At 54.7% G+C, this 27,490-nt stretch overlaps 1 protein-coding gene across 3 annotated transcripts in view; it reads left to right on the top strand.

Annotated features, from left to right (window-relative positions):
* Nucleotides 1–25,740, top strand: part of SPATA13 (spermatogenesis associated 13) — a 261,378-nt gene extending 235,638 nt beyond the window's left edge. For all 3 annotated transcript variants that reach the window (XM_081214378.1, XM_081214379.1, XM_081214380.1), the window contains 9 exons: nt 8,362–8,498; nt 9,773–9,952; nt 10,242–10,427; nt 11,817–11,996; nt 13,648–13,880; nt 17,310–17,439; nt 19,169–19,541; nt 19,975–20,049; nt 21,855–25,740. In XM_081214378.1, coding sequence (XP_081070504.1) covers nt 8,362–8,498; nt 9,773–9,952; nt 10,242–10,427; nt 11,817–11,996; nt 13,648–13,880; nt 17,310–17,439; nt 19,169–19,541; nt 19,975–20,049; nt 21,855–22,033 — 1,673 coding nt within the window. In that variant the 3' untranslated portion in view covers nt 22,034–25,740. The remainder of the gene's footprint in view (nt 1–8,361; nt 8,499–9,772; nt 9,953–10,241; nt 10,428–11,816; nt 11,997–13,647; nt 13,881–17,309; nt 17,440–19,168; nt 19,542–19,974; nt 20,050–21,854) is intronic.
* The last annotated feature ends 1,750 nt before the right edge of the window (nt 25,741–27,490 follow it).

Genomic DNA, 27,490 nt, shown 5'->3' with positions numbered 1-27,490 from the left:
CCACATGTAAAGTTCTCTGCTGGGAGGGCTATTTCCAGAAGACCCGTGGTCATTATAGAAGGTTACCAGTGAAGGGTAGTGCGTCCATTTCTAGTACCTTTTTGACCTTCTTAATGTCAACATGTTTAAAAGATTCAAAAATACTGTGTATGGAAAGTGGTTTGAAAGTCTAAATTAGGCTAATAGTGACTTTCCTAAAAGCAACATTAAATTCTAGACAGGAAGAATTTCGTGCTTTAATTCGGTGACCTGACACTGACTAATAAGCATGGTTCTTGTCCCTGAGGAAGTCAGAGCTGGGGCAGGAGCGGGGCAGATGTGAGGGGACACACACACAGCTAAGGAGGATATTGTAGTGAAACGGCTAAAATGTAATGACAGTGTAAATATGGTGAACGTTTTAAAACCGGAGACCGTTACTGCACAGGGGCAGGGAACGTAGGCGGGAGAGTGGAAAACCACAACCCATCACCGGGGAGTGAGAGCCTGGCCGCCCCGAAGGAGAAGGGGGAATTTGATGGGCTCTTTGGGTGGGGACATCGCTCAGGTGGACAGGTCAGTGTGGACCAAAGGATCGCATCCTTTTTGTAGGACGCAGGGAACGCTCACAAAGTGGCTAAAGTGGAGGTGTTCAAGCAACGAGATCAGAATCCACTGTTCTCCAGCTTATGTTGCTGTGTAGACGGGCCACACAGCGCACGTCCCAGGGCGGACCCCTGCACATGGGGTTAAGGAAGTTTAGCTTGAGTGCCTGCGGTTTCCAAATGTAGCCAGGCGTCAGAATCGCTTGGGGAGCTTTGGAAAGAGATTCTCAGCAAACACCCCCTCCTGCCCACCCCCTCCTCCTGGAGGGCCTGGCTCCCTGGTCCAGAATCTGTGTTTTCTGAATGCCCCCCTGTGATGGGACGCCATCCGCCCTAGAGGAGTGGCCCTGGAGTCGGGGGGCGTGTTCTGACATCCAAGGCCTCCTATGGCCGGGTTCATGCCCTCTGTTGCATCTTGGGGCTCGGGAGCTGCGCCGGGTGCAGGGACCTGGCCGGTGGTCCAGACACGGCTGCAGCAGCTCCCCGTGAAGGCCACCCTGGGCTCTGAGCGCAGACCGCCCACCCGCCCGCCTGGCTTTGCCGTTTCTGCTCTTAGGATGGCACGTGAGAACAGCTTATCTCCAATCTGAGGAAGCCTGAGTGATCAGCAGGTTTCCTAACGTCCGTATTTGTAATGGATTATTCTAAGTACGGGAACTTCCCTGAAGTGACCCTTGTTTTAGTGGGACACCCCTGGAGAAATGTTGTGCCGGTCAAGCGATCAGTGTCCACACCCATGTGGCCTGCACGGCAGGTGCCCGGGTATGACACGTGCCATGTTAGCTCTTACCTTCCCCTGATCTGTCCCCTGCCCTCCCCGACCCCGTGTGACAGGTAAGGGGACAGTTTTCCCCAGCTGCAAAGAGAAAGGAAGGCTCGGGAAAGCTCGGGGCCTTTTCAAACAGGGCCTGGCTGGGGTCCCAGCAAGGTCTTGTGCTTTTGAAATTCCATCCCTTTGATCAAAAGTCCTTAAACGTGCAAAATTAAGCCAAACAGGAGAGATCGGATGTGTGTCCTGAGAAAAATTCCTGCCGGGACACGGGCTGGGGGCCTGTTTGCCGTGAGAGCGGGACTCAGGATCCTATAGGAAGGCCTTAACCTCCGGTGCGTGTTATAGGATAAAGTTTTCCGTTGTTGGTGATGTGTGATGTGTCCTGTCCTAAAAACTCACCTTGAGGATCAGTTGTCAGGTTTTGTCCCCTCACAGATGTGAAATCCAGGTTCAGACAGAGGAATGTCACCCTCCCCAAGGAGTGTGGACACTGTTCATTGTTGGCCTTTTTTATAAGACTCCCATTGTCGGACTTCCCTGGTGGCACAGTAGTTAAGAATCTGCCTGCCAATGCAGGGGACACGGTTTCAAGCCCTGGTCCAGGAAGGATCCCACATGCCGCGGAGCAACTAAGCCCCTGCGCCACAACTACTGAGCCTGCGCTCTAGAGCCTGCGAACCACAACTACTGAAGCCCGTGCTCCACAACAAGAGAAGCCACCACAATGAGAAGCCTGTGCACCGTAACGAAGAGTAGCCTCCTGCTCGCCGCAACTAGAGAAAGCTCGTGCGCAGCAACAAAGACCCAATGCAGCCAAAAATAAAATAAATAAATAAATTTATAAAAAAATAAGATTCTGCAAGCCTCGCAGCGTGGCCAAAAAAAAAGAAAAATCAAATTAAAAAAAAAAAAGACTCCCATCGTCTCCACTGTCTGTGGCAGTCCTGACTGTACAATGGCACGTCCTCTATGGCTACAGGGTTCTCTCCTGAATGTTTCTGAAGCTGCGTCAGGCCAGGGCTGGAAACGTGGACGGGGTTTCCTCAGATCGGTTCATTCAGGAAGTGAGTAGAGATTTGGGGGAAACAAGGATTCAGGGGCTGAGTCTGAAGGTATGACTGTGTGATGGGACCAGTGGATGAAGGGGGCGGTGGTCCACCCAGCGTGTCCCCTCGAGACCCGGGACGAACAGGGGATGTCGACCATGATGATTAGACAAGCCACGGGATAAATTTGTGTTACAGAAACGTAGAATGTTTATGCACATTTACTCTGTGGTCCCAGAACTGTCCCTGCAGAGGTGTGTGCTGTCATCAGCACGCAGAGCCTTTAGACCAGAAGGATATTCTCGCCGGGCGTGGTGGCGGCTTTGACAGGCATGGTGGACGAGCAGCAGGTCTGCTCTCAGCATCCTCTGTCTAGGAGTTCAAGGTTTTCATTTCAATTTGCAACAGACTTTGCTCAACGTTTACAAGATCCTTTTCAAACACGGCTTTTCCACACCTACTTATTCAACAAAAGTAATAGTATAGCTGGGAAGGACCTGGAGACACTGGAACCCCACGTGCCATTGGTGAGAGTGTAGAATAGTGCGGCCACCATGGAGAAAGGTGTGGAGGTTCCTCAGAAAAGCTGAAATCGAATTTCCCCATGACCAGCCATCCCACCTCTGGATACACATCCAGAAGAATTTACAGCAGGATCTCGAGGAGGTATTTGCATGGCCACGTTCAAGAGGCAGAAGCCACCCAAATGCACCTGGACAGACAGATGGTGTTAGGTGCAGTGGCATGTTATCCCACCTTAAAAAGGAAGGAAACTGGATACAGGTAACTCCATGGATGAACTTCGAGGACACTGTGCTAAATGGAATAAGCCAGCCACAGAAGGGCAAATACCGTGTGATTCCACTCACATGAAGGATGTAAAGTGTTCAGATCACAGGAACAGAAAGCAGAAAGCTAGTTGCCGAAGAATGGGGGTGGGGGAGAGGAGAAAGAATCAGTCTTTAATGGGGACAGAGTTCCAGTTTCTCAAGGTGAAAAAGTTCTGGAGATGGTTGTACAACAACGTGAATGTACTTAACGCTGCTGAACCTGCATGAATCTATGTCATGCAGAACACCCCTAAATAAAAAGTCACCACCAAAAAAGAAAAAAGAAAGAATGAAACTTAATCTCCGAGAAAGGCACCGTGTGAACCTTCGTCTGCAGTGGAAGGTTTTACGTGACACACGCTCCTTGGTGAGGAGATGCTGTCGAGCCGGGGCTGCTGGGTGGGGTGGGGGAGGGCAGCCGTGGGGAGGAGGTCTGCCCAGCAGGGTGGGCTCTGGGTGGGAGAGGGGACTGTTTTAACTGGCGGGGCCGGGGTAGATGGCATCCTGCAGAAGAATTTGTGATGACGCAGCAGATCCCTGCTGTGTGGTTTCTTGCACACACGGTGGAACCATGTTTTCCGAAGTTGGCCTTGGGGCAGCATGGGGGTGGCCCGGGGCAGGGTGGAGGCTGGAAACAGGGAGGCCCAGGTGTGTACCCCGCCTCCCCGCAGCCCTCGTGCCCCCAGATGAAGAGGTAAACTTCATCGGCAGTTGGCAGTCCACTTAACTGCGTGCCTTCTGCATGCCAGGCATGACACTGCGTGCTGGGGGTAGAAAAATAGACCCCGTCTCTTCTCTCAAGGGAGTTCCGGCCTCAGAAGGGAAACACACACGTAAAGGCGGCAAGTGTGGGCATGACAGGGAACCGTGCTCCGTGCAGATAGAGCCTCAAAATGTACCACCTAATCCCCCCCCGTCCAGACGCTGGAAATATCCAACTCCATAAAATGCCTGTAAATCATGGGACAGAAACACAGGGAGCCATCAGCTTAGAAGGGACTTTAAGACCATGAAAGCAGTTAAGGTCCCGAAGGGAAGAGGATGAGGTCAGTCAGATGAGCTGGGAGTGGGGGGAGGAAACGGCGAGCAGAGGACCGTGAGCGACGCGGAAGTGCTAGGATGTGGGCACCGCGTGATTTCTGACACGGATAGCAAAGGCGCCCTGGGAGGGCCAGGCCCCCGGTGGGTGGGATGCAGACGCCCTGGGCTTGGGGCCGGGCCCCCGGTGGGCGGGACGCAGACGCCCTGGGCTTGGGGCCCTGCTGCTGCCCCAGCCGTGTGGTGTTGGGGCCTCAGTTACTCATCTGTAAGGTGGGAAAGCTGATGGCACCCGCCCTCAGCCGCGCCTGGCACACTGCAGACGCCCGCTGAGCTGGCCTTGCACTTTGTGTTGCCTTTCAGTTGACAGGGTGCTCTTGTGTATGTCATTTCACTTGAGGTTCCCAGCAAACTAAGAATAACAATTATTGGTGGAGAACTGACAAATGACCCGTTGAGAAGGGTATTACCATCCGCATTTGCAGGTGAAAAAACAGAAAGGGGTGACCGAGGACTCCCACTTAAAAAGAAACCCATCGTGCTGCACGGTTGTTGGAAACCAGTCTGTCTGGCCCCGAAGCCCCGCCCCGCTCTTGCCTGTGTGCTGTGTTTCCATCCGTCCGTCAGGCCTCCAGCAAATATTAACGAAGCACCTGTGTGCCAGGCAGTGGTCCGGGTCCCAGGAGTACAGTGGAGAACAAAGCAGGCAAAAATGACGGGCTTTAGGTAGTTTACCTTTTAGTTGGGGGAGACAGATGAAAAGCAAAGTATCTTAGGCGGTGATAAATGCTGTGGGGAAAATTGGGAAAGAAGACTGGGCGGTTTTCCGTGGGATGTCGGGGAAGGCCTTGGGGAAGGGGACAGGCCCTGAGGAGGGGAGCCAGGTGCAGGAAGCGGGCAGCTGTCAGGGTCAGAGCTGACTGTAAGGGGGGGGAGATACGGTGTGTGTTTTGGGGGGGTCTTCAAGGACCTGGGCTTTGTCCCCCGTGGGTGGCTTGGGGCAGGGGCCTGAGTGGTCCGATGTCTGGGGGGGTTTAGCACGATCACTCTGGCGCTTTGGTGAGACTCGTGGAGGGGGCGGGGCGGGGGCGCAGAGGGGCTGCTGCAGTGACCCAGCTCGACGTGGCCGAGGCTTGAGTCGTGCGGAGCCGTGGGGAGCCGTGGGCAGGTTCTGGACACGCGCTGAGGGGAGGGTCCGGATTTGCGGACGTGTCAGACAAGGGACGTGAGGCGGAAGAGTGACCTCTGAACAGATGGGACATGTGGACTTGTGCCCATCGTACAGATGGGCACGTGGGGTGGAAGAGGCCCAGAGGCTGGCTCCAGCTCATTTAGCTGGAAAGTTGGTCAAGCTAGGACATTTACCAGGTGCTTTCGCTCCGATTCCTTCGCTGGTCCCCGGACACACGGCGTCTCTCCCGCCCGGGCCCCACCCCCACCCCGCCGAGCAGGCTGACAGCATGGGGACCACCTCATTTCTGCAGCTCAGGACACGCTGACCTGAGGGACCCAAACGCTCCCGTGAGGCCCCTCGGCCGGAGCTCTTTTCCAGGCGCTCGTGATGCGGTCAGACACCGTCCAGCATGCTAGGTTCACGTCTGTTTCCAGATAACTCTATCCTCTGCCTCCCGTAAAGGTTCAGCCTTTTTTCGACGGAATCCTTTTTTCATTAAACTCCTGTGAACTCTGCGTTTGCACGTTATCACCTGGCTTTTTTCCCCTTTACTGATTTTCGTAGCAACGCCAGACAAGGTGGTAAAGAATTCTCCTGGGAAACGCAGTTCGGAGGGTCTTTAGGGACAGTGTGGTTTCTGACTCCCCTGTGGAGGGGGGCCCCGGTGTTTGACTTTCCTGAGCGCAGCAGTCCCGCTGAGACGGGCGGAGGAGGGGTGCTCGGGGCTCAACGCGGCCTTCGGTGCTCTGGGCCCCGACAGACCAGGCCCCGCTGTTAACCACCGTGCTAGTGGGCGCAGTGCTGCGGCAGCTGCCCCGAGGGCCCCGGTTAGAGGAGGGTTGCAGCCTTACCGTTACCTCCTTGGTAGCCTGATGAGAAAGGCTCGTGCCTTTACTGCAAGTGCGTTTGCTTCCTCTGGGCTTTCTCCCCACCCCCCAGACGCACCCCAGCAACAGCCAGGTGACTTCGTGTCCTCTGCCTGAGAGCGCTGTGACCACAGCGCAGGGCAGGAGTGGCTGCATGGGGCCTGAGGATGGACACGGACACACACACACACACACACACACACACAGGCACACACACCCTGGGAGCTGTGCATCAAGCGAGTGGCAGGGCCGGAGTGAGGGCAGGAGGAGAGCCCTAGGGGCCTGGTGTGCAGAGCTGGGAGCCGGTCCTGGGACGGACAGGTGTCTGCAGGGCACCTGAAACGTGGCTCGCCCAGAGGGGATGGGCTGGGAATGTAAGATGCACATCAGATGTTGAAGACAGTACAAAATAAAGACTAGGAAATATCTCACTTTAAAAAATAAAATGAAACACAAATTAAAAATAATAAGAAAAGATAATATCTAATTTTTAAAAACAGGTTCCTCAGTTTAGAAAGTAGACCTGTCCCCCGAGGGTAAAGTTACTAGAAATCCCGACTCTCAGGTCCTTGAAAGAAGCAGGGCGCACGGAGCTGTCCCACTAGCATCCAGCTTGGCCTTCACTCTCCTGCCCCACCAGCTCCTCCTCGGACTCCCTTTCTGGAAAGTTCTCCCAGTAATTCGGGAGTTTCCGAATCATCGTTGATTTCCTCCTCTTTGTTGGTGCCACATCAGCTGGACATGCGGGTCCTTGCACTTAGCTTCCGGCGGCCGGTTCCGTGTTGCGGCGCGGTGGGCCCTCCCGATCCAGGTGACCCGCCTTCCCCGCGGTCTCCTGGGCCCAGCGTCCGCCCCGCCCGCCCCGTGCTGAGGCCAAGTCGCTCTCCTTCAGCACAGCCACGACCGTGCTCGCTGCCATCACCACGGTGGTTCCTTTGAGCGAGTCCCAGCCACGGACCAAGGATGCTGGGAACGTGACACACATCATCCCACCTAACTCTCCAGAAAGAAAGAAACTGCCGTTTACAGTGGAAGCGTGTGGAGCTGGGAGAGTCTGAGTTGCCTGGTTCCGGCGGGCGGGGCTACGGCTCAGACCCAGCCTCCGTCACACTAACCTGGTCTCTTTTTGCGGTACCAGGGGCCTCTGTTCAAACCTGCTGCTCCCTTGCTCAGGCCCTGCGAGGGCAGCCCCGGTGCTTGCTCTAACCTTTAGACTTGCCTTCCAGTCGCATCCTTTGTCAGATGTTCTCGTGCCCAAGGCCAGCCACGCTGCGTCCTCAGGCAAGAGTCAGGTCCCTGTGCCATGGGGCCTTGTCCTCCTCCCAGGGGACGGTCAATGACAGACGAGCCTTGGGGAGGGGCCTGCTGTCCCAGCAGGAGGTCTGAGTGCCAGGTGGTCCGTCCAAAACACCACACCCATCCTCATGAGGGCTTTCTCTTATTTTGGTAAAGGTGCCAGCTAACTGCTCATTCTGACACTGAGTTCTGGCCCTTTGCTCTGTGACAACTAGGAAGCATGGTGCGTGGCTTCACTTACGACACCGTCAGCACCTTCTGATTTTAGCAGCACCTGACTGTGCCTTGCAGGGAAACGACGGAAGCAGGACACTTTTTAAAAAAAGGATTGTATCAATTACTTTCCACTTTCGTTTCCTCCCCAGGCTTATTGACACATGAGTTAGAAACATTATCCGTATTTTTTATTTCCACTGTGGAGCACAGATTTCCAACTAAATCACACATCATTCACTCAGTATCCTGACTCTCAAAATAACCCTGTGCATCACCGTTGGCAGTAGTCTCTGAAATGTCCCCTTTCTCACCGACAGGGACACTCAACCCCCGCTCTCCTTAGCCTCAACTGCTACCTTTGGATTAATAGATCAGTTAGACATTTTCTAATGGTCTCTTATTCTGGGTTAGATACAAATGATTACTTTCCCCTGAGGGCACGTTCTCAGAGGTCATAGGTTTTGTGGTTATATTTTTGACATTAGCTGTGTCCTTTAAACTGCACCGTCTCTCTTTCTCTCTCTCTCTCTCTCTCTCAGTTTCTTCTGATGGCGGTGCGGAGTCATCTGCCCTAGCGGATGACAATGGCAGCGAGGAGGACTACAGCTATGAAGACCTCTGTCGGGCCAACCCCCGGTACCTGCAGCCGGGCGGGGAGCAGCTGGCCATCAACGAGGTACTGGGCTTAATTCCACACGGCAGCAGCTAGTGCAGGAGGCCTGGTTTTCAGGGCCCGGAACCCACTCGTACTTTGCTCTCTGATTATTTCTTAGTGAACATATGCTAAAACCTAGAATTCTGGTTAGAAAACCAGTATGGTTTTCTTGCATTTTCAAGGTTGATTTATGTGATTAAGTGTTGCAAGTAACTAACTAAAGTCACCCCTCCCGGTCAGGGCAGCCATTCTTATGCTTGGAGAGGGCTTCTCAGTTCAGGATATGCCCTCCCTACATTTGTTATAGTACATCTAGGAGGTGAACGTTACTTACTGTCCACCTTTTAGCAAACACTCCGAGACTAAGGCTGAACGACTTTCTAGCAGATGTTAGAGCTGAAGTTAACCACGTGTTTCTCACCACGGATCTGGGCTTCTCCCCGCCCCTCTGCATCTTTTTTTTTTTTTTTTGCAGTACGCGGGCCTCTCACTGCTGTGGCCTCTCCCGCTGCGGAGCACAGGCTCCGGACGCGCAGGCCCAGCGGCCATGGCTCACGGGCCCAGCCGCTCCGCGGCATGTGGGATCCTCCCCGACCAGGGCACGAACCTGCGTCCCCCGCATCGGCAGGCGGACTCTCAACCACTGCGCCACCGGGGAAGCCCCCTCTGCATCTTTAGGCCTTTTTACAGAAGTCTTTCCAGAAGGCGCCTCTAGCCTTTGGAGCTCATGAACAGAGCGTGTGGAGTGTAACTTCTCAGTGGCAACATCACCAGTTGTTGCTATAGGATCCATGGTGTCCCCATGACATCCCGGGAGCTGAGTGGTTGCACGGCCCTCCGCCCCTACAGCCGGCTTGCGGAGGAGCTTAAATTACCTGCTGAATATCCAGACGTCATGCTGTGTTCTCTTTAATTGCAGTAAACGACACAGTGAGATGCAGAGTCTGCTTAGATTGTGAGGAAAGAACGGAGAGCAGGTTCTGGGTGACGCCCTGAGGGGCTTGCAGGAAAGGGTGTGGCGACCTTTGACCGCTCGGCTCCAGGATGTCTAGTTTGGCTGCTCAGAAGCCCTTTCCAGGGCGAAGCGTCCAGATAGTCACACTTGCTGGATGACTGATGCCCAGATGAGTGGACCTGGGGGTTCCTTTAAGAGCACAGGAGGGGTGCCCGCCTAGGAATTCTCCCCATCCCTGTCGTGTGACGTCACACGCTGAGCGCCGTCGGCGTGAACGCTCGGGGGCCGGGCGAGCTCAAGGTCCCGCGCTCCGCGCTGAGCGCCCGCCTCTCCGTTCCAGCTGATCAGCGATGGCAGCGTGGTCTGCGCCGAGGCCCTGTGGGACCACGTGACCATGGACGAGCAGGAGCTGGGCTTCAAGGCCGGGGACGTCATCCAGGTCCTCGAAGCCTCCCACAAGGACTGGTGGTGGGGCCGCAGCGCGGACAGGGAGGCCTGGTTCCCCGCCAGCTTCGTCCGAGTGAGTGCCTTCCTGCCTCTGGGGGCTCAGGGGCAAGAGCCACTGTCCCCTCGTCATCCTCTGAACCAGACCTCCTAGAGGCTGGGGTGTGGGAAGGGAGAATTCCCACCGGGGTCGGCGGGCCGGCTGGTGCCGCCGCTGCGTTTGCGATGCTCAGCTCGGCCCGTGCGGGCCCGGCGCGCGCCCCTGCCCCCCGCTCCCCGCTCCCCTCCTCACTGTCCCCGGGGAGTGGAAACCAGGGGCAGGCCGGGTGCCGCCCCGCTGACCTGTGCCCTGCCTGTGACCGCAGCTGCGGGTCAACCAGGAGGAGCTGGCGGAGGGCCCCAGCGGTGCCCCGGGCCAGGAGCCGGCGGAGGACGCGGGCCGGGGCCGCCACAGGCACCCCGAGAGCAAGCAGCAGATGCGGACCAACGTCATCCAGGAGATCATGGACACCGAGCGGGTGTACATCAAGCACCTCCGGGACATCTGCGAGGTGAGCTTGGGGGCCTCGGGGCACCGTGTGACGTGCCGTGTGGCCCCTCCGCGCCCAGCCAGACCCTCTGTGCACGCGTGTTCCTGGAGCCCCATCGCCGCCCCCACCGATGGTCCCTGTACAGGCCACTGGCTCACCAGGTGCTGGTCCACCCTGGGCAGCGTGAGCGGCCGGCTGTCTTCAGGGTGAGATGCAGCGGCCTCCTTGGGGGACTTAGCTGCCACGGGTGTTCAGAGGGAGTGACATTCAGGGGAGGCGGCACCTGTAGGGGAGACCCAGGTGACTTTACGAAGAACCGAAGGTTTGTCACCGTCCACCAACCACTGCCTCTCACCTCTGGCGCACAGCGAGACCCCGAGTCATGCAGATGCAGGCGTCTGGCGACGTCCCGGGCTGTGTCCCCCAGGGTCTGGGATCCCGCTCAGCACCCAGGTCTCTCCCCGGTGGTATTTTTCGATTCTGTGGATTCTTTAGAGTGTTTCTCTAGACCGTTGTGGGACCCCTGGCACCCGCTGGGTCACTCCGGCGTCCTGGCCGTGAATGCTGATGCCTGCGCCTTCCATTCAGCTGCGAGGGTCCAGCAGGAGGCAGGCCAAGTGCGGGCCGCGCTCCCCCCCGCCCCGCTGTGTGGTTGGACTGACCCGCAGATGAGGACCGCCCGGCGTTGGGCGTATTTGTGGCAGCCGTCTTGTTCCGTGTGAACCTGCGGTTGAGGGAGTTCCTCTGAAGTGGCATTTTAGGGAAACAGTCACTGCTGATAACTGCTGAGCACGACCATGCCCTTCACCGGCTAACTTGACCCCATGACACTCACGGGCAGGTCCCACGCGCCCCCATTACAGATGAGGAAGCCCAGGCACCGAGGAGTGAGCAGCGGGGTTGGGACGTAAACCAGACCCACTGGCCTACAGCCTGTTAAAATTCATCCCCAATAGTCAGTGGTCTGTGTCTTACCGTATAGTCAGTTCAGTCTGTGTAATTACACGGTGCCCATCTGGGGATAGTTGTTACACGTTTTTATGGCCTTTCCTTCCTACCTCCGTATCCTACCCAAGCCGCATACAACCAGGGCATTGGGCGTAGGGAATTAGTGGTGCTCTGATTAGTGCAGGCCTCAGATTAGATATCTACGGATCTGTGTTGTTTCCTGTAGAAACTGGGTGATGGTGGAACCCTCGGCTAGGCCGTTCTTGGCTCTGGGCCGTGACAGTGAGCGTTGCTCACTGAGCGGCTCAGCCAGCGATGGCATCTGTATTGGACAGGCCTTCTCGGCTGGGAAATGGACTTAGGAATGAGAGAATGGTTATCTTAAGAGTTTAGAAAAAGTGTGATAGTACCAATTTTTGAGCTCTAACATTTGAAACCAAGCCTTGCTTTCCTATTTTGTAGGGCTACATTCGACAGTGTCGCAAGCACACGGCGATGTTCACGGTCGCACAGCTCGCCACCATTTTTGGAAACATTGAAGATATTTACAAATTCCAAAGAAAGTTCCTGAAAGACCTTGAGAAACAGTACAATAAAGAGGAACCTCACCTGAGTGAAATAGGGTCCTGCTTTCTTCAACACGTACGTCACCCTCCACTTCTTACTGGTAGCGTCCGGCTAACTCATTTTGAAATGTTTCTCCCTGAAGCACAGGGGTCCTCTTTGTTTTGTTCCACTTTATTTAATTTCTTTGTTTGCTAGATTAATTTCCTGCAGGATGGAGGTGTCACTTGTAAATTAAGGGGACTGCTGTGTATGGTTGATCTTTACCTGAGTGCCCCAAGTCCATTATTTCAAAATCTTTTCAATTTTATGCAGTTTCGACTTAGGGGTTGTATTTGGGGTAGTTTCTAGTAATACCTACCAGGTGTCTGTTATATGTTTATCGCTGTGTTCAGGGCTGTATGTCAGCTCCTGTACTGCTGTGTCGCAGGTATGATTATTTTCCCCGTGTTCCAGATGCAGAAGCTAGGTTTCACCCAGAGAGTAAGTGACGCAGGGTCACACATTAGTAATTGGCAGAAGTGGATTCAGGCCAAAGGCGTGCGGCTCTGGGACCCAAGCCTGTACCTGCCTCAGAACAGCCTCCTGATGCTGGCCTGAGCTCGCGAACTGGTGACTGACTGTCACTTTTTAATACAACAGATTTCAGAGGAAGAAGATTCCGTCCCCAGCCAGAAGGGTCAGGGCGCAGTACCAGTAGTGCTAACACCAATGACCGGGCTAGTGTAGCACTCCTCTGGGCCCAGCAGCGTTCCGGTGGCTGTGGAACAGGGGCCGATCCTCGGGTGGACTGTCTTTAAACGGCTGGAGACGCTGTTGCTGGTGGTTGTCTCCAGCTGGAGGGGTGGGCCCGTGAGGGCTCTGGGCCTGTTTGGGACTTCGTAGGAGAACTTTCTGGCCAGAGCAGGAGGTTCACGGGAACAAGTTGTAGGAGAGAAGCTTCCAGGTCAGCCAAGGTGAGGCTGAAGAGTGGCACGCGGATCTTGCTGTGGAGGACAGGGGAGCCTAGCTTGGGGACAGAGGTGTCACTCCTTCGGGGGAGACAGGGAGGTGGGCCTGGGCGAGGGTGCCAGCAGCAGGGACGCAGAAAGGGGTTTGGCTGGAGAGGTGGTGAGCCAGAGGACAGCCGGGTATAAACTGGGGTAGGACCCAGGCCGAAGACACTGCAGCTGCGGGCAGGTGGACATGTGTGAAGGAGGCGGCCTTGGGGCTGAGGAGCCTCGGGGGGCTGGGCGGGGCCCCCTCGGAGTCCCGGGGGGTGGGGCAGCCTGGAGGAGGGGGTGGAGGTGGCCCCTACGCGGATGGCAGGTGGCAGGGTGGGAAGGAGACCTGTGACCAGGAGATGGGGCCTTGCGTCCTCCTGCTCACGTGGAGAAGCCCACCTGCCCGGGAGAGGAGAAGGGACAGGCGGCAGCCAGGCGCAGGGACAGCACCGCCCTCTTCTCCTGGATCAGGCAACACAGGGGGTGACACAGAGGGCGCCGCTCCCAGGCGCGGCCCGTGCGCCCGAGACACCCTTTCGGGGTCTGTGGAAGGGGCCTGGCGTGGGCCGGGGCCCTGCGTCCTCGGCAGCCTCTCCCTCCACCCCCAGGGTCTGGATGTGGCCCCTTCCCACGGGCCCCCTGTCCAGGAACCTCCCCGGGGGTGGGGGCGGGGGCGCTGGGTGTCGTGCGTCCTCGTCAGGGTCCAGAGCCGCCCTGTCCTGACGGAGCCGTGCCTCCCTTCCCAGCAAGAGGGCTTCGCCATCTACTCCGAGTACTGCAACAACCACCCGGGCGCCTGCGCCGAGCTGGCGGGCCTGATGAAGCAGGGCCGCTACCGACACTTCTTCGAGGCCTGCCGCCTGCTGCAGCAGATGATCGACATCGCCATTGACGGCTTCCTGCTGACGCCCGTGCAGAAGATCTGCAAGTACCCGCTGCAGCTGGCCGAGCTGCTCAAGTACACCACCCAGGAGCACAGGTGAGGCGCCCACGAGGATGCAGGGTCACGTGAGCCCTCCGCAGGGGACGCGGGGCGGGCGCAGGGGAGGGGCTTCCCCTGGACGCCTGCACGCGGGGGCGGGGGGTGGGGGGGGCGGTGCGCAGCGGGGGCGGGCGCAGGGGAGGGGCTTCCCCTGGACGCCTGCACGCGGGGGCGGGGGGTGGGGGGGGCGGTGCGCAGCGGGGGCGGGCGCAGGGGAGGGGCTTCCCCTGGACGCCTGCACGCGGGGGCGGGGGGGCGGTAACGGGGCGGGGCGGGGGCTGCGGTGCCCTCCTGATGCTCTCTGTCAGCTGTTGGGAAGACGTTTCCAGGTCGTTTAGAAAGTTTAAGGTTGTTAACTACTGAAATGGGGTCATCGAAGAGCCTCCCGAATATCCATTTCTAGAGATATTAGAAAATAAGAATTAATTCTTAAACTGTGTCGTGAGCAGGTGGGGGATTTTTATTGTGTAGTCTGTCATTATAATTGACATGTGCTTTATAAATACTCTTTTGTAGCTACTCAGTAGAGAATAAAAACAATTAAAAAAATAGACTGCTGTGAATACAGTTTCAGAAATATTTTCTTTCCTCTTATTTATCCTTAAGATATTTCAGGCCAGCTCACCCTCAGAGCAGTACAGTCAGCCCTCGGTATCCATGGAGATTGGCTTCAGGACCCCTGGACACTAAAATCTGAGGATGGTCAAGTCCCTTATAGAAAATGGCTCAGTATTTACATATAACCCATGCGCAGCTTCCCAGATAGTTTAACTCATCTCTAGATAACTTCTGATATCTAATACGATGTAAATAGTTGAAAATACAATGTAAATGCTGTGTAAATAGTTGCTGGCCTATGGCAAATTCAAGTTTTGCTCTTTGGAACTTTCTGGAATCTTTTTCCCAAATATTTTCAATCTGCGGTTGGTTGAATCACGGATGCAGAACCCCTAGGGATGGAGGGCTGGCTGTGTTGTTATATGCTGGAACAAAAAGTTCCTTCGCAGAGGGGTGAGGACACAGAAAACTTTGAACTCTGAAAGAGTAGGGAGTCTCAAGGGCGTGGCGTAGTGTGTCGGCTCCACTTGGGGACACATCCTCCTGAGATCCTGTTGGACCCTGAGCCCTTTCTGGTCCAGCTCAGGGCTTGCTCCGTCTCCTAATCCCGTCCACCCTGTTCCCTCTGGTTCTGAGCATAGGGCTTCTCGTCACGGTTACCTGAATGCTCCATCTCCCTCTGGGGCTTACTTTGTGAATTCTTCTGAGGGACCCCAAAATATTGACCTCTGCTTACCGAGTAGCAGCTCCTCACTTCCCTGCATGCACAGAACAACGTCTGACCGTGCTGTGACTGTACGTGAGCTGTCACCCGTTATGTGTTAGAGCAGGCCTGCACCCTCTCTGAGATGTGGGGAAGGGTCTCCACCACTGGGCCCCTTTCGCCGGCAGCCATGGGGTCCTTGCTGTGTTCTCAGCAGCCCACAACTGGCAGGCCGGTGGGGACACAGCCGTCGTCCAGCAAGGTTTTACGACAAAGCTTATTGTTTTCGATGAGAACCAGACCTCATCCGTGACATCCGTGTCACAGCACAAAGCATTCACTCCTCCTGCAGCCCTCGGAAGGACGGTCTTGAAGGCGTCTAGTGGGAAAAGGGAGCGGAGAGAAATTGTGCCCAGAGGAAATCTCCTGCAGCAAACCACACGGCTCTGGGTTTTAACATCTAACTGTTGCCCTGAGAGCAGTGGGATTCTCCACGGCAGCGCCTGCTCTAGAGGGTGCCGGGGACAGGTCATTCTACTGTCCTCTGCGCCTGGACTCCTGCGGAGAGACGGGGCTGGGAAAGGGGTCTTTTCGCAATTAGATGAGAAGGTCGAAAGAGAGAGCTGGGTCGCTAAACAACATACCCAGATGATGATGTTAGTTTCAAGAATTAAGGTGAAAGGAATAAGAGAAAGGAGTTGATTGAAATAAATAAAAGGAAAGAGCTATGTATGTTTTTCTTTTTCTGATGGAAAAATCAGAAAACTTTGACAGAAAGGAAATAGCAAAGTCAAGCGTGTCACAAATTTGAAGACATTTTTTAAAAAAGAATAAAAAGTCATCTTGATGAGGAACCTGGGGAAATAAATAAGCAAATTAAGAAGCAGAACATCTGGAAAGACAGGGAAGCTACGCCAGGAGTATGCTCATCACCCGTCAACACTTCATTTTTCTCTTTTAAGGGCATTTTTCACTATGAGGCATTTGCATACTCTGGCTGTTTCAAAAAAAATCATTTGGAAAGAAATGACAAAAAGCCCATTTCCTTGTCTGAAGTAAAACAAAACAAAATATTTTTAAAAACCATTACACTCTGCCTCTTTCCTGGAATTGTACAGAAAAACTTGTGGAAAAAAAGTACAATTATTTTGCACATTTTCTTCATTGCTGGAGCCCTTTCTGAGGGGGTGTTTGCTCCCTGTATTTTGGCAGCCCCTGTGTGTCACTTTGTTCTTCTTTTCTGCTCCGCTTCTGTCTGAAGACAGTGGGGTCTGGTCTGTCCGGGAATGGGGTAGGGGGGATGCCCAGGGACCTCCCAGGAGTACAGAGGTGCGGTGTCTGGTACATAGACAGCAGAGTCTGCTCTCAAGGCTTTTTTTTTTCTGGCTGTGCAGGAGGACTGCAATCCAGTCCTGGAAGACACAGGAAAGTGTGTGTGTGGGGGGGAAAGACTTAGCTCGTTAGCTGGGCGGCCGGTTTACATGTCCCTGAATTATTAATGTGAAGCGAGACTTGAATGTAAACCTTTCCGGCCCCAGACACGCTCTCTGGCAGCCTGTGTGCAGATCGGAGCTTCAGTTTTCCTGGTGCCTCCAGGGTTAGAGGAGCTGCTGGGGGAGACATGTGAGTCTGATTTGACTGTGGCTGGTAGAAAGCACCAGAAGTAAAGGTGCGTGGATGAGGGAAATGGCGTGTTCGCAGTGACGTAACTCATTCGTGTCCTCCCCTCCTGTCCTGACTCAGAGCCAATCACCGCTCTTGAGAATGGGTGGGGATCATTAAAGAACTTTCTATGGCAGAACCAGCTCTGTGAGGATTAGAGCAATAACAGAGGCCTGTCTTTTCTTTATTCATGAAAATAGTCCGTCGTCACTGTGACTAAAACTTATTTCTCGTGGCCTTTGTTTCATTTCAGTGTGGCTTCTGGGAAACGAACGGCAACATTCTTATTCCACAGAATTCTGGGTGGCGTTCGGTCGGCTCCCTTAACCTCTGCGAACTGTAGCCCATTCACGAAGGAACAAGGGGAGGGGAACAATGGCCATTGTTTAAAGGCCATCTTGTCTAGACTGTCGGTGTACAGTCACGGATGGAATGTGTTACTTCGTGGGTCCTCATTTGCAAGGTGCCCATCACGTGGTTCAAATTAACCCCTCCCTTTGCAGCGATTACAGCAACATAAAGGCAGCGTACGAGGCCATGAAGAACGTCGCCTGTTTGATCAACGAGCGAAAACGCAAGCTGGAAAGCATAGACAAGATAGCACGGTGGCAGGTGTCCATCGTGGGCTGGGAGGTACGTGGGAGCCCACCCGCTACCCGCGGCCCATCGTGGGCTGCGGGGCACCTGGGAACCCTCCCCGCTCAGCGCCCAGCTGGACCCACACACCCCCGACCTGTGGTCTTCTGAGGCGACGGCCCACTTTGTGTCCCGTGATTGGTGCCCTGTGCTCTTGGCTTTACTGGCATGACATTTTGATGCACATTGTTAAAGCTACCAGTCAAACGCTTTACCTTCCACCTCCACCAGGGAGTCCTCTGAAGAGTGTCCGTAACCAACTTATTGCGTACACCCTGTCTCTCCTGCTTGATCGTGGGCTCCCTGAGAGCAGCTGGAGAACGCTTACGGTGCAGGTTATGTCACGGCGGGGGTGTGACTCTCGTATGATCTGGGCGAGACTGATAGTCCATCTGTGTGATGGGGAGGGAAACGTTACCTGTCTCGTAGGGCTGTTGTGAGGATCGCCTAAGACGGTGCCATGCAGCACTTGATACACAGCCTGTGGTGACGGCCCAGTGCACACGCGCACACGTACACACACACGCTTTTATTTATTAAAACAGCAGTGACAGTAGCTAGTGCTTGTACTGTGTTCACACATGCCTGGCGCGGGTCCGAGTCATTTAAATATATGAACTCATTTAACCCTCTCGATAGTCCTGTGAAGTAGGAACTATTATTACCCCATTTAACAGATGGGGAAACTGAAGCACAGAAAGGTGAGGGAGCAGAATGGGACCCACGGACCACTGCCCCTGAGGCCATCACAGAGGACAGTAAGCCCACGTTGTTCAGATGGTTTTCAGACACAGGAAGAGTCATCCTGCATCAGATTAATTGGTCAGAGCTCACTCTCCCCAAGGATTGTGAACGTCTGGACGGAGAAGTTAGGTTTTTAACTAAAGCAGGTGACAGCAGTGAGCACTGGAGAGACTCTTCTTTCAAGGCCCTCGTGGACTCTGGGAGTCCAGACGGGACCTTGGGGTCCGTGGGTCTAAGTCTCCTGTGAGCCAGGAATCCAGGGCACAGAATCGCTGGAGGCAAGTAAACAGAAAAGCTGTTTTGGAGTCGAGATCTTTTGCCTCCAAAAACTATTGTGTATAACTGGGACTACAGGAGGGTAAAGTCTTAAAATCAAAGGCCAGTGTCGTACCAACTACCGCAAAGGGTCATGGGATTAGACCCGGCCTAAATATTACAGAAGTGTGTGTTTCCTCCTGTTCTTGGACTCTGACATTTAGGGGATAATTTCTTGTCAGAAGTTTACCAATTTCTTGCTGGCTGTTTGCCATCTGGCCTCTTGTTTCCAAGACCCTGAGCTAGTTACGCCGGGGAGCTGCATAGAAGCCCCCCTGAGTCTGCAGCACTGAGCCCCTAGCCACAGGGGGCCTCCTTGTTCTCGGGGGTCGGTCCAGGCCAGCTGCCATTTCGGATCCTGATTGGATCCCACCCATCCAGAATTTTTCACCAGATCTTTCTGATAAGGGAGACCCCTCAGGTAACATAGGGGCTCAATCACATTTTCCCATGGAATAGGGAAAAGAGAAGAGTTTTCCTGCCCAAGGAGGCTGACGGCCGAGGTTTGACTGGCCTTTGAGGCCCTGCCTTGCGCGTGGGCCTCGTGTAACTGGCCCGCCCGTGGGGATTCGTGCCAGGGCCTCCCCCCGCCAGCTCCCCCCAATGCCCGGTACCCTGAGACCTCGCGTCGGGGGACCTCAGGACATGTGTCCACCCTTCCCTCCAGGGCCAGGACATCCTCGAGCGCAGCTCGGAGCTGATCCACTCTGGGGAGCTGACCAGGGTCACCCGGCAGGGCAAGAGCCAGCAGCGGACGTTCTTCCTGTTTGACCACCAGCTGGTGGCCTGCAAGAAGGACCTGCTGCGGAGGGACGTGCTCTACTACCGCGGCCGCACGGACATGGACGCCGTGGAGCTCGTGGACCTGGAGGATGGCCGCGACGGTGCCCGCACCCTCAGCGTCAGAAACGCCTTCAAGCTGGTCAGCAGGACGGATGACGAGGCGCACCTGTTCTGTGCCAAGAAGCCTGAGGACAAGGCGCGGTGGCTGCAGGCCTTCAGGGACGAGCGCAGGCGGGTGCAGGAGGACCGGGCGATGGGTGAGCCCTTGGGTCTCGGCCCTTCTCCTGCCTCTCCCGGTTCACCCTCCACGGGGAAAAGACCAGGGAACCACAGGTCCTGATATTCCTAAACCTGCTTACGAGACCGACAGGGACAGGTGTGCCGTGGGTCCTATTGTTGGACCCATTTCACAGATGAGGAAACTGAGGCTGAAGGCACCCGCCCACTCTTAGAAGGCGGGTTGTCACTCTTCACGTGTCCCGGTAGGGAGAATGTTGACGTGGCCGTCCTGGTGATAATCCTCCTCCTTTTCCACCCTCTTCAACCCCTTATACTTACTTCCTGAAGGATTAAGGCTCTTTGCTTCGGGTTATGGAGCAGACCTCAGGGTTAATGTGGGTTCGGTGCAGGTTTTATTCTGAAATGTTTTCACTTGTTTTGAATACATATCACGTTTGTTTCTGAATCCAGGAATGGAAATTTCAGAAAATCAGAAGAAGCTCGCCATGTTAAATGCTCAAAAGGCAGGACACGGAAAGTCAAAAGGTAAGTTTTGGAGAAGGTTTTTCCCCTCCTTCGTGTGTGTGTGTCAGTACTGGAATTAAGATGGGGAGAAATGCCCAAAGCTGTTAGGTATGACTGACTCTTAAGTGAAGGAGAGAAGTGTGGGTAAAACAAGATGTTAGTTCAGAGCAGCGGACGCTTTAAAAACCAAATCTGCATTTGGTTCTGAACGTGCTTTAGTAGGTGCTTACATTTGAAGAGGAGTCTGTACAAGGAGTTTGACTTGGGGCCGAGGAGATTCTAGACCCCCCTGCCCTGCCCTCTGAGCCTCCCCCTGCGGAGGGAGGGATTATCCGTCCACAGGCCAGCCAGCCCAGGAGTCTGCGGCATGTGAGGAGGAAATCTCCAACCCCAGACTACTTGTCAGTTGAAGGCATGTCCTAGTTCAGATGAGAAAAAAAGATGTAAAAGTTTACTGTGTCAAGCAAGGAGCGAAAGCAAAAGATCCTCTGGCTTCTTTGGAGCCTGGATTCTCTACCCTGCAGGCACATTCCGTGGCAATGACCTGGGCAGGTTTTACAAAATACCAAGGCCCGGGACACGGACCCCAGAGTCCACACATGAATAGTATAAATATTCTAGCCCAACAGAAATGAAACAATAAGGATTCTTATTCCAAAACTACGTGTTGTGTTTCTGCAAACTTTATTCACGTGAAATTTATCCCATTCGGTATTTTCCTACCCGAAAATGCAAAAACGAGGACCAGTTGAGCCCAGGACTGATGCACCGAGAAGAATTTATTACCAGAACAGCATTTAGCAAAGCCCTGCTTCCTCTGCTCAAATGAGGAATTCCCTGCCTCCGCCCCCCGCCCCCGCCACACACACTAAGTTAACGGATATCTTCAAGGCAGAAAATCTCATTTTAAGTATTTCTTGCATCTCCACTTTGGATGGCAGGTGACTGGTAAATGTCAGTTTGTTAGGATTCACTAGTTCCCGTCCATATCTTCCAAGGATCACTGGCTCAGCGGCCAGGCAGCTAGTTCGAAGGAGCGCTCATGTTTCTGGGGGTCGCCTGTCCTGCACTTTCCATGAGTTCTCCCATGGCATCCTCTCTGCCGCCCTGGAAGAGGAGGAGAGCCTTGCCGCAGGTCAGGGGCGGGGAGGGGTTGTGGATGGAGGCCTCTCTTCTTCCCAAACTCCCATCCTCTCCTCTTTTCACGCTGACTTTCACAGTTAGCGTGTGGTCTTGTAGCTAATTTAACACAACTTTCTGACCACCAGTGCGCAGGTTTTATGTGCCAGCTCCACAGAAACAGTTTCGGTTCATTCGATGAGGTATCAGGGGCACTGCTCTAAGCACGTAACTTATATTCACTCATTTAATTCTCATAAAAACCCAGTGGGCACCGTTACCCCATCTCAGACATTGGAAAACTGAGGCTCAGAGGAACCGAATAATTGCATCCCATAAGTGGCGAGCAGTGTGAGCTCCAGGCTCTCATAGAAAGCACTTCACTGCTTCTCATCCACACAGACGTCCAGTTCCAGTCCTGCCCGTGAAATTTACACAGTGGCCCTGGGTTTCTGTTTCCTTCCCGGTCACTTGGCTGTCACGGTACCGTCCTAGGAGGGTTATAAGTGAGGATTCAGTGCGGTAGTCTGTGTCCCGATCGGCACACGGGGTCTGAGTGTGTAAGTGTCAGGATGGCCGTTCGGGGCCCCTTTGGGGGAGGGGACTGGAGGGTCGGCCTGGGGCGTGGGGACCGGCGCCTGCTTTTCCCTTCGGGCCGCCGCCGGCGCTGAGTCCGTGGCCCTCTGCCCTCCCCACCCCTGCATCAGGCTACGGCGGAGGATGCCCCTCGGCCCCCCCGCTCCAGAGCCTGCGGCCGGTCCACCAGCGCCACGTCACCGTGCCCGCCAGCCTGCCGCAGCAGCAGGTGTTCGCCCTGGCGGAGCCCAAGAGGAAGCCGTCGCTGTTCTGGCACACCTTCAACAAGCTCACCCCTTTCAGGAAGTGACGCGGGGGCCGGGGAGAGGGGCCCCCGTGCCCCTCCTGGGCCCCGTCCAAGGAGTCTGCTCCGCACGTGGCACAGGGATCCGGTGCTGAAAACCTCTCCTGGGGACGCAGTGAGGAGGACCTGGCCTCGCCTGCAGTCGCACAGGCCCAGCTGCCTTCTCGGAAGGGAGGGAGGGCGGTCATGACGCACAGCTCCAGTGTCCCCTGGACCGCTCCCCGCCGTGAGCCCACCGAGGCGGCCGGCGCCGGGGAACCGGGGTGGGCTCTGGAGATGCTGGGCGGGGAGCCGGGGGCATCGCCGAGGACGAGCTGCAGTCCAGGCCCCGGGCGGGGCTCCCCGAGGAGGGTGGGCAGGGTCACTTTGCCTTCGGTCTTGGAGGGGAGGGGAGTGCCGGGGTCACGGGGTGGCGGGCGGTGACCGCAGCCCCGTCGGGGCCCTGGGTCCCCTGGTGTCTTCCTCATCCATGCAGTCGCCAAATGGTGGCCCGGACTCTCCCGCAGGCTCCTGCACACGTGGTCCAGGGCCCGCAGTGCACAGAGACGCACGCGCTCCAAAGACGCCGTTGCTTTCAGGGCGCAGGGAGTCCGCTGCTGGCTTTGTATGCTTGTCCCCGCCCGTGTGCCGCTCCCCGAGCAGAAACCTGAGAAACTTCACGCACGTGCACTTCCAGTAGGAAAACCGATTTCCTTTCGTTTGAGGACGAAGTGAACGTGCAGACCTCCCAGTTGAAATGTGTCCTTAAAAGAGCGTCCGCGTGCCTGTCCCTCCCGCTGCCTCTGTCCTCGCCGGTCAAGGGACAGTGACACGTACCTTCTTCCACTGAAAACCGCGAGGCTCAAGGGTCCTGCTTCCTCCACGTTTGAAGCCGACTTTGTCCCATACCCCCGAGCAGAAGTGCCAGCCGTGCCATGATTAGCATGTCGACAGCTTTCTGAAGATCGGTTCCGTATGGAAGAGGCCTCACGAAATAGATCCAGACTCGGAGCAGCCTGCTCTAGCGAGGGCCACGCGGCTGACGCCGGTCGGCAGCAAGCTCCTTGCCTTTTCTCGATGGTAAATTTTGATGAAAATGGCTTTTAAACGTGCCGGGAGGAAACAGGCTCTGCCAGAGAGACACCTTTCCATTGACCTCATGCACCGGGCGGGGGTCCTGTTACGTGTCTTGTGGTTTTCTACTCGGGAATCTCTTTTTGGTGTTGAAACCTCGAAAGTTCTCTTTTCTCCCCAGTCCCTGCTTGAAAATAAACACACCTGTAGGGTCCTAACGGGACACCTGAGACTCCAGGTGTGGCCCCCCTCCTCCTCACACCCAGAGCTGTTCCTGGGGGGCGGGGGGACCCAGGCGGCGCTGCCTCTGCGGACCTCGGGGCCCAGGTCCCAGCACAGAAGCCGCTTCTGTGAGGAAGCTTCTCGGGAGGTGCCGTGGGTCCACGTGCTCGTGTGTGTGTGTGTGTGTGTGTGTGTGTGTGTTTCCTTTCTGAATAGACTTCTCAATTTTCGTTGCATTTATATAACTGACCTTTTTACTAACAAGATATAATGGTAAATTTTGAAGACTGTGCTTAATATGCTTTTCGTGGGCCACCTCAGCAAACATTGTCGGGCTTCTGTGCTAAACAGAGTTGTTTGTATATACGGCAGTTGTGAACAGTTGGGTTGCTTTTTCTTTTTTTTTAAATAGAATTACTTTGAGGAAGTGAGGAGAATCAGTTGCTCATGTTATATTTCCAGTGAGGACTCACCTCCAGTGCAGAAGCACGCAGAGGGCCCCCACCTCCCCCCACCTCCCCCCATCTCCCCCGTTGTCCAGAGCACAGGGACAAAGGGCTGGACGTGCTGTCGGCAGCCCTGGTCTGTCTCTCGGCTGAGCCCCGACTCCTGGCTCCACCCTCCTCCCCTCAAGCTTCCCAACAGAGGAGCAGGAAGCGTGGACACCAGGGCACGTGGTGACAGCCCCTTGGTCAGATGTCCATCCTAGGTGGCTCCTGCTTGGATTTCCAGGTGATTTAAAAACTGCTGAAATGCGTTTAAAAGGATGGAACGTTCTTTGTCCTCTTTAAATCTGTGTGTCTAGCTTGGGTTTAAAGCAAAAGCCTGCATCCTCTACAGAATAGATGGCTTGGTGTTCTGTTTTTACATTTGCCGAACTTCCTTCTTGATTTCTCACATGTTCCACTTGGAGAGAAAAAGAGAAAAAAACGAAGAGCCCCCTGTACAGGTTGTGTGAATTTCACTGGGAATCTCACTTTCTGTCTTTTTCTCTTTTTAACACTACACTGCGTGATATCGGTGGACCACGCCCCCGCCCCCCCAAAAAAAGATGGCACAGCCTTTCGATGAATTTCACTTACTCTGTCATGTTTCAGAGTTTGCCAACTCTGTTGAAAGACCTTTGACATGGCCTCAGGTCCAAAGCAGCCTTCTCGGTGTTTGATGATGCCTAACGTGTATAACAACCTTGCAGTAGATTGTAAGCAATCATACAACAGGATACCTGTGAAGTCCTGGAGAAATGGCATTCTTTGTCTTTGGCCTGCAAACTGGAAGAAGATGGCAGGGATTTGCCAGGGCTTTCCTGGGACACCTTCTGTGTCTCTTGCTCTCGGTACATCTGATCTCTTCCCACCCCACCCCCCTGCCGTAGACCTGATTTTGTAGTTGAAAACATTTCACCCCCATCTCCACACTCCTTCTGCATATCGTCGTGCCTTTTTATTCGTAATACAAGGACTGACTCCATGCCTGTGCAGAAAATCCCCTCAATCCTACATTGCTCTTGTCTAGACACAGCAAAAGTGCATTTAATTCAAAACCGGTTTCACAACAGAAATCTTTTGTAAAAGCCATGCGCCAGCATTTTATCAGTTGGGAATCTCTACAGGCCCTGACTGCTGATTCTCCTCAATGCAGATCAACTTAGTTACCAAGCCGGAATAGAAAAAAACCCGACCACCTGAGTTAGGGAAGAAATTGCGGTGTAATATTTTGTTGAGGAGAGGAGCAACAGACGTGTCCCTCACAGTTCAGTGCCAACAAGTGTGGATAAATGTGGCTCACAGGCCAGAGATGCCAGGCACACATCGAGACGGCCAAACTGCCCCAAAGCAGTTGTCCCTGGAATAAGCTTAGCCTGCACGTTGTTCTCCCTGTTAAGATTTCACCTGGCTGATGCTGCTCTTCTCAGGATGGATGCAACGAAGGTGGAGTCCAAAGGATTCTGAAAATAATAAGTAGAAACGGTGATCTTGAAGAAAAAAAAACCAAGGAGCATAAATATCGGATGCAAATTTAGTAACAACAAACTTAACATTACTGTCTTTAGTTGTTTATTAGGTATTTGACGCTTGAATGTAGAAAATACTGTAACTGATTCTGTAATTTAACAGTTGGTCTCTTTTTGTAAACATTAGCATCCAGTGTTTGACTTGCCTACTTCGCAAGGCTTTTGGTGACCTGTTGCTTCAGTTCTAACTCACCAGCATCAAGGTGATGTTATCTGTATAGGTCAAGTGACAGCTTCCAGATGGAAGAAGTGGCTGTTGACAGCTGAATTGTGTTGTACAAGATCGCTGTAACTTGATATGTATTTTCTCTGAAGTTTTTGTAAAAAAAAAAAAATATTTACAATGTTATTTGAATGATTTCTTGTAAATGCTGTGAATCTATATTTGTTGTTTTGTATCTGTATATTAAAGTTAATTTGCCAAACTGGCTCTAGTAATGCATTGGAATGTGTGTGTGTGTGTGTGTGTGTGTGTGTGTAACATATATATATTTTTTGTTTGTTTTTGTTTTTGCGGTATGCAGGCCTCTCACTGTTGTGGCCTCTCCCGTTGCAGAGCACAGGTTCCGGACGCGCAGGCTCAGCGGCCATGGCTCACGGGCCCAGCCGCTCCGCGGCATGTGGGATCTTCCCGGACCGGGGCACGAACCCGCGTCCCCTGCATCGGCAGGCGGACTCTCAACCACTGCGCCACCAGGGAAGCCCATGTAACATATATTTTAAATGGAGAGTGAGTGCTAGGCGGGTTTCTGGGATTTGCAGCTCCTTCCTTGCCTGGACACTGACAGATTTCTTCTCAGCAAAAAGCATCCATTAATGAACTGATGAAAACTGCTGGGGTGGGTGCAGGAGAAGGAAGGCTCTGAGGGGAACAGAGAGGGGCCACTCGACTTGAAAGAAGCCACCGAATACCGGAATGAGACTGGCAAAGCCAAAGCTGGAGTGAGAAGCACAGCTCTGGCTCTCGGGGGTGCAAGGCAGATGCGGGCCCTTCCCGCTGGTTCCAGGTCCGCAGGTGGCCCCACTCACTTAGCCTTGGTGAGTGGGCGGGATAAGAATTTCCTTCCCTAATTAACAGCTCCGCAAAGTTAAGCAAATAGCCCATTGTTGCTGTGACCGTCATCGGGAAAGCGGCTGCCGCAGCGCCCCTGCTCAGCTGTTTACTTGTAACAACAGCCTTCTGCTTCCCTCCTCGGGCTGCACTGAAGGGGCTTTGCCTAGGGGGCTGGGGGTGTGGAAGCTCTGGAACCTCACCCCCCTCGGAGGGCAGTGCCCGCAGCTCAGGAGGGCACCCCGTGGAGGGAGGAGAGAGCTGGGGGTAGGGCCGTTCTCAGAGGGGTTCTGGGGAGACGGCCCAGCACGGGAGCCACCCTCCCACCGGGCACCAGACAGACGGTGAAACGGGCGATCCTCACATGGGGCGTGTGCTCCAGGGGGACAAGCATTAGAACGCAGCATGCATTGTAAACATTTGAGTTCTAGAAGGACTTCAGGGACGAGGGCCTTTCCTGGGGGGTTGGGGCAGGAGGCAGGGCCCACGCAGACCCCCGAGGGGGAGCCCCGAGCAGCCCTGGGTGAGCTGCTGGGATCCAAGTGCGATGCGAGTTGAGACACCAGTGGTGGAAGGTGCATCTCAGGGCTGCGGGCCGGGGCGCTGGGTTGTACCGGGCGGAGTCTAGGCGAGGAGAGCTGCTCCAGGGGCAGAGAAAGGGAGGACTTAAAACCAGAGGCAGGGGGATGACTGGCGAGACAGAATCCAGCAAAGAGACAATGAGGAAGGAGAGAAGGCCGCTGTCAGGATGCTCGGCGAGTATGCGGGTCCCCGTCATCACCTGGGTGGGTGCCCGTTTCTGCCGTGGGTGCTGGGCGCTGCCGCCATAATCGGATACAGGAAGGGGTGGCGTGGAGGGTGGGTCTGTGACTGTCTGGACCACCCGGTGGAAGCACGGGGCTGGGATGCAGATGGGGGAGGGCTGAGCAGAGAGAAGGCAGCTGGGGGTGAAGATGCACCTGGAGCCCCAGCCTCAGCCCTGAGCGAGGCAGAGAAGGGGGAGGAGGCCCGGGGTGGGGAAGGGGACGGGAGGGCAGAAGGAAGAGCCTGTCCTCAGGGCTGGGTGCTGCCCACACGCGTGCCCCTGAGAAAGGACTCAGGTGTCCGGGCAGAGTTAGGGGTC

The sequence above is a fragment of the Mesoplodon bidens genome (assembly GCF_964165515.1).
Source record: "Mesoplodon bidens genome assembly, chromosome: 17".
Lineage (NCBI taxonomy): Eukaryota > Metazoa > Chordata > Mammalia > Artiodactyla > Ziphiidae > Mesoplodon > Mesoplodon bidens.
The sequence above is the reverse complement of the archived record's forward strand: the minus strand, read 5'-3'. Positions and strand labels throughout refer to the sequence as shown.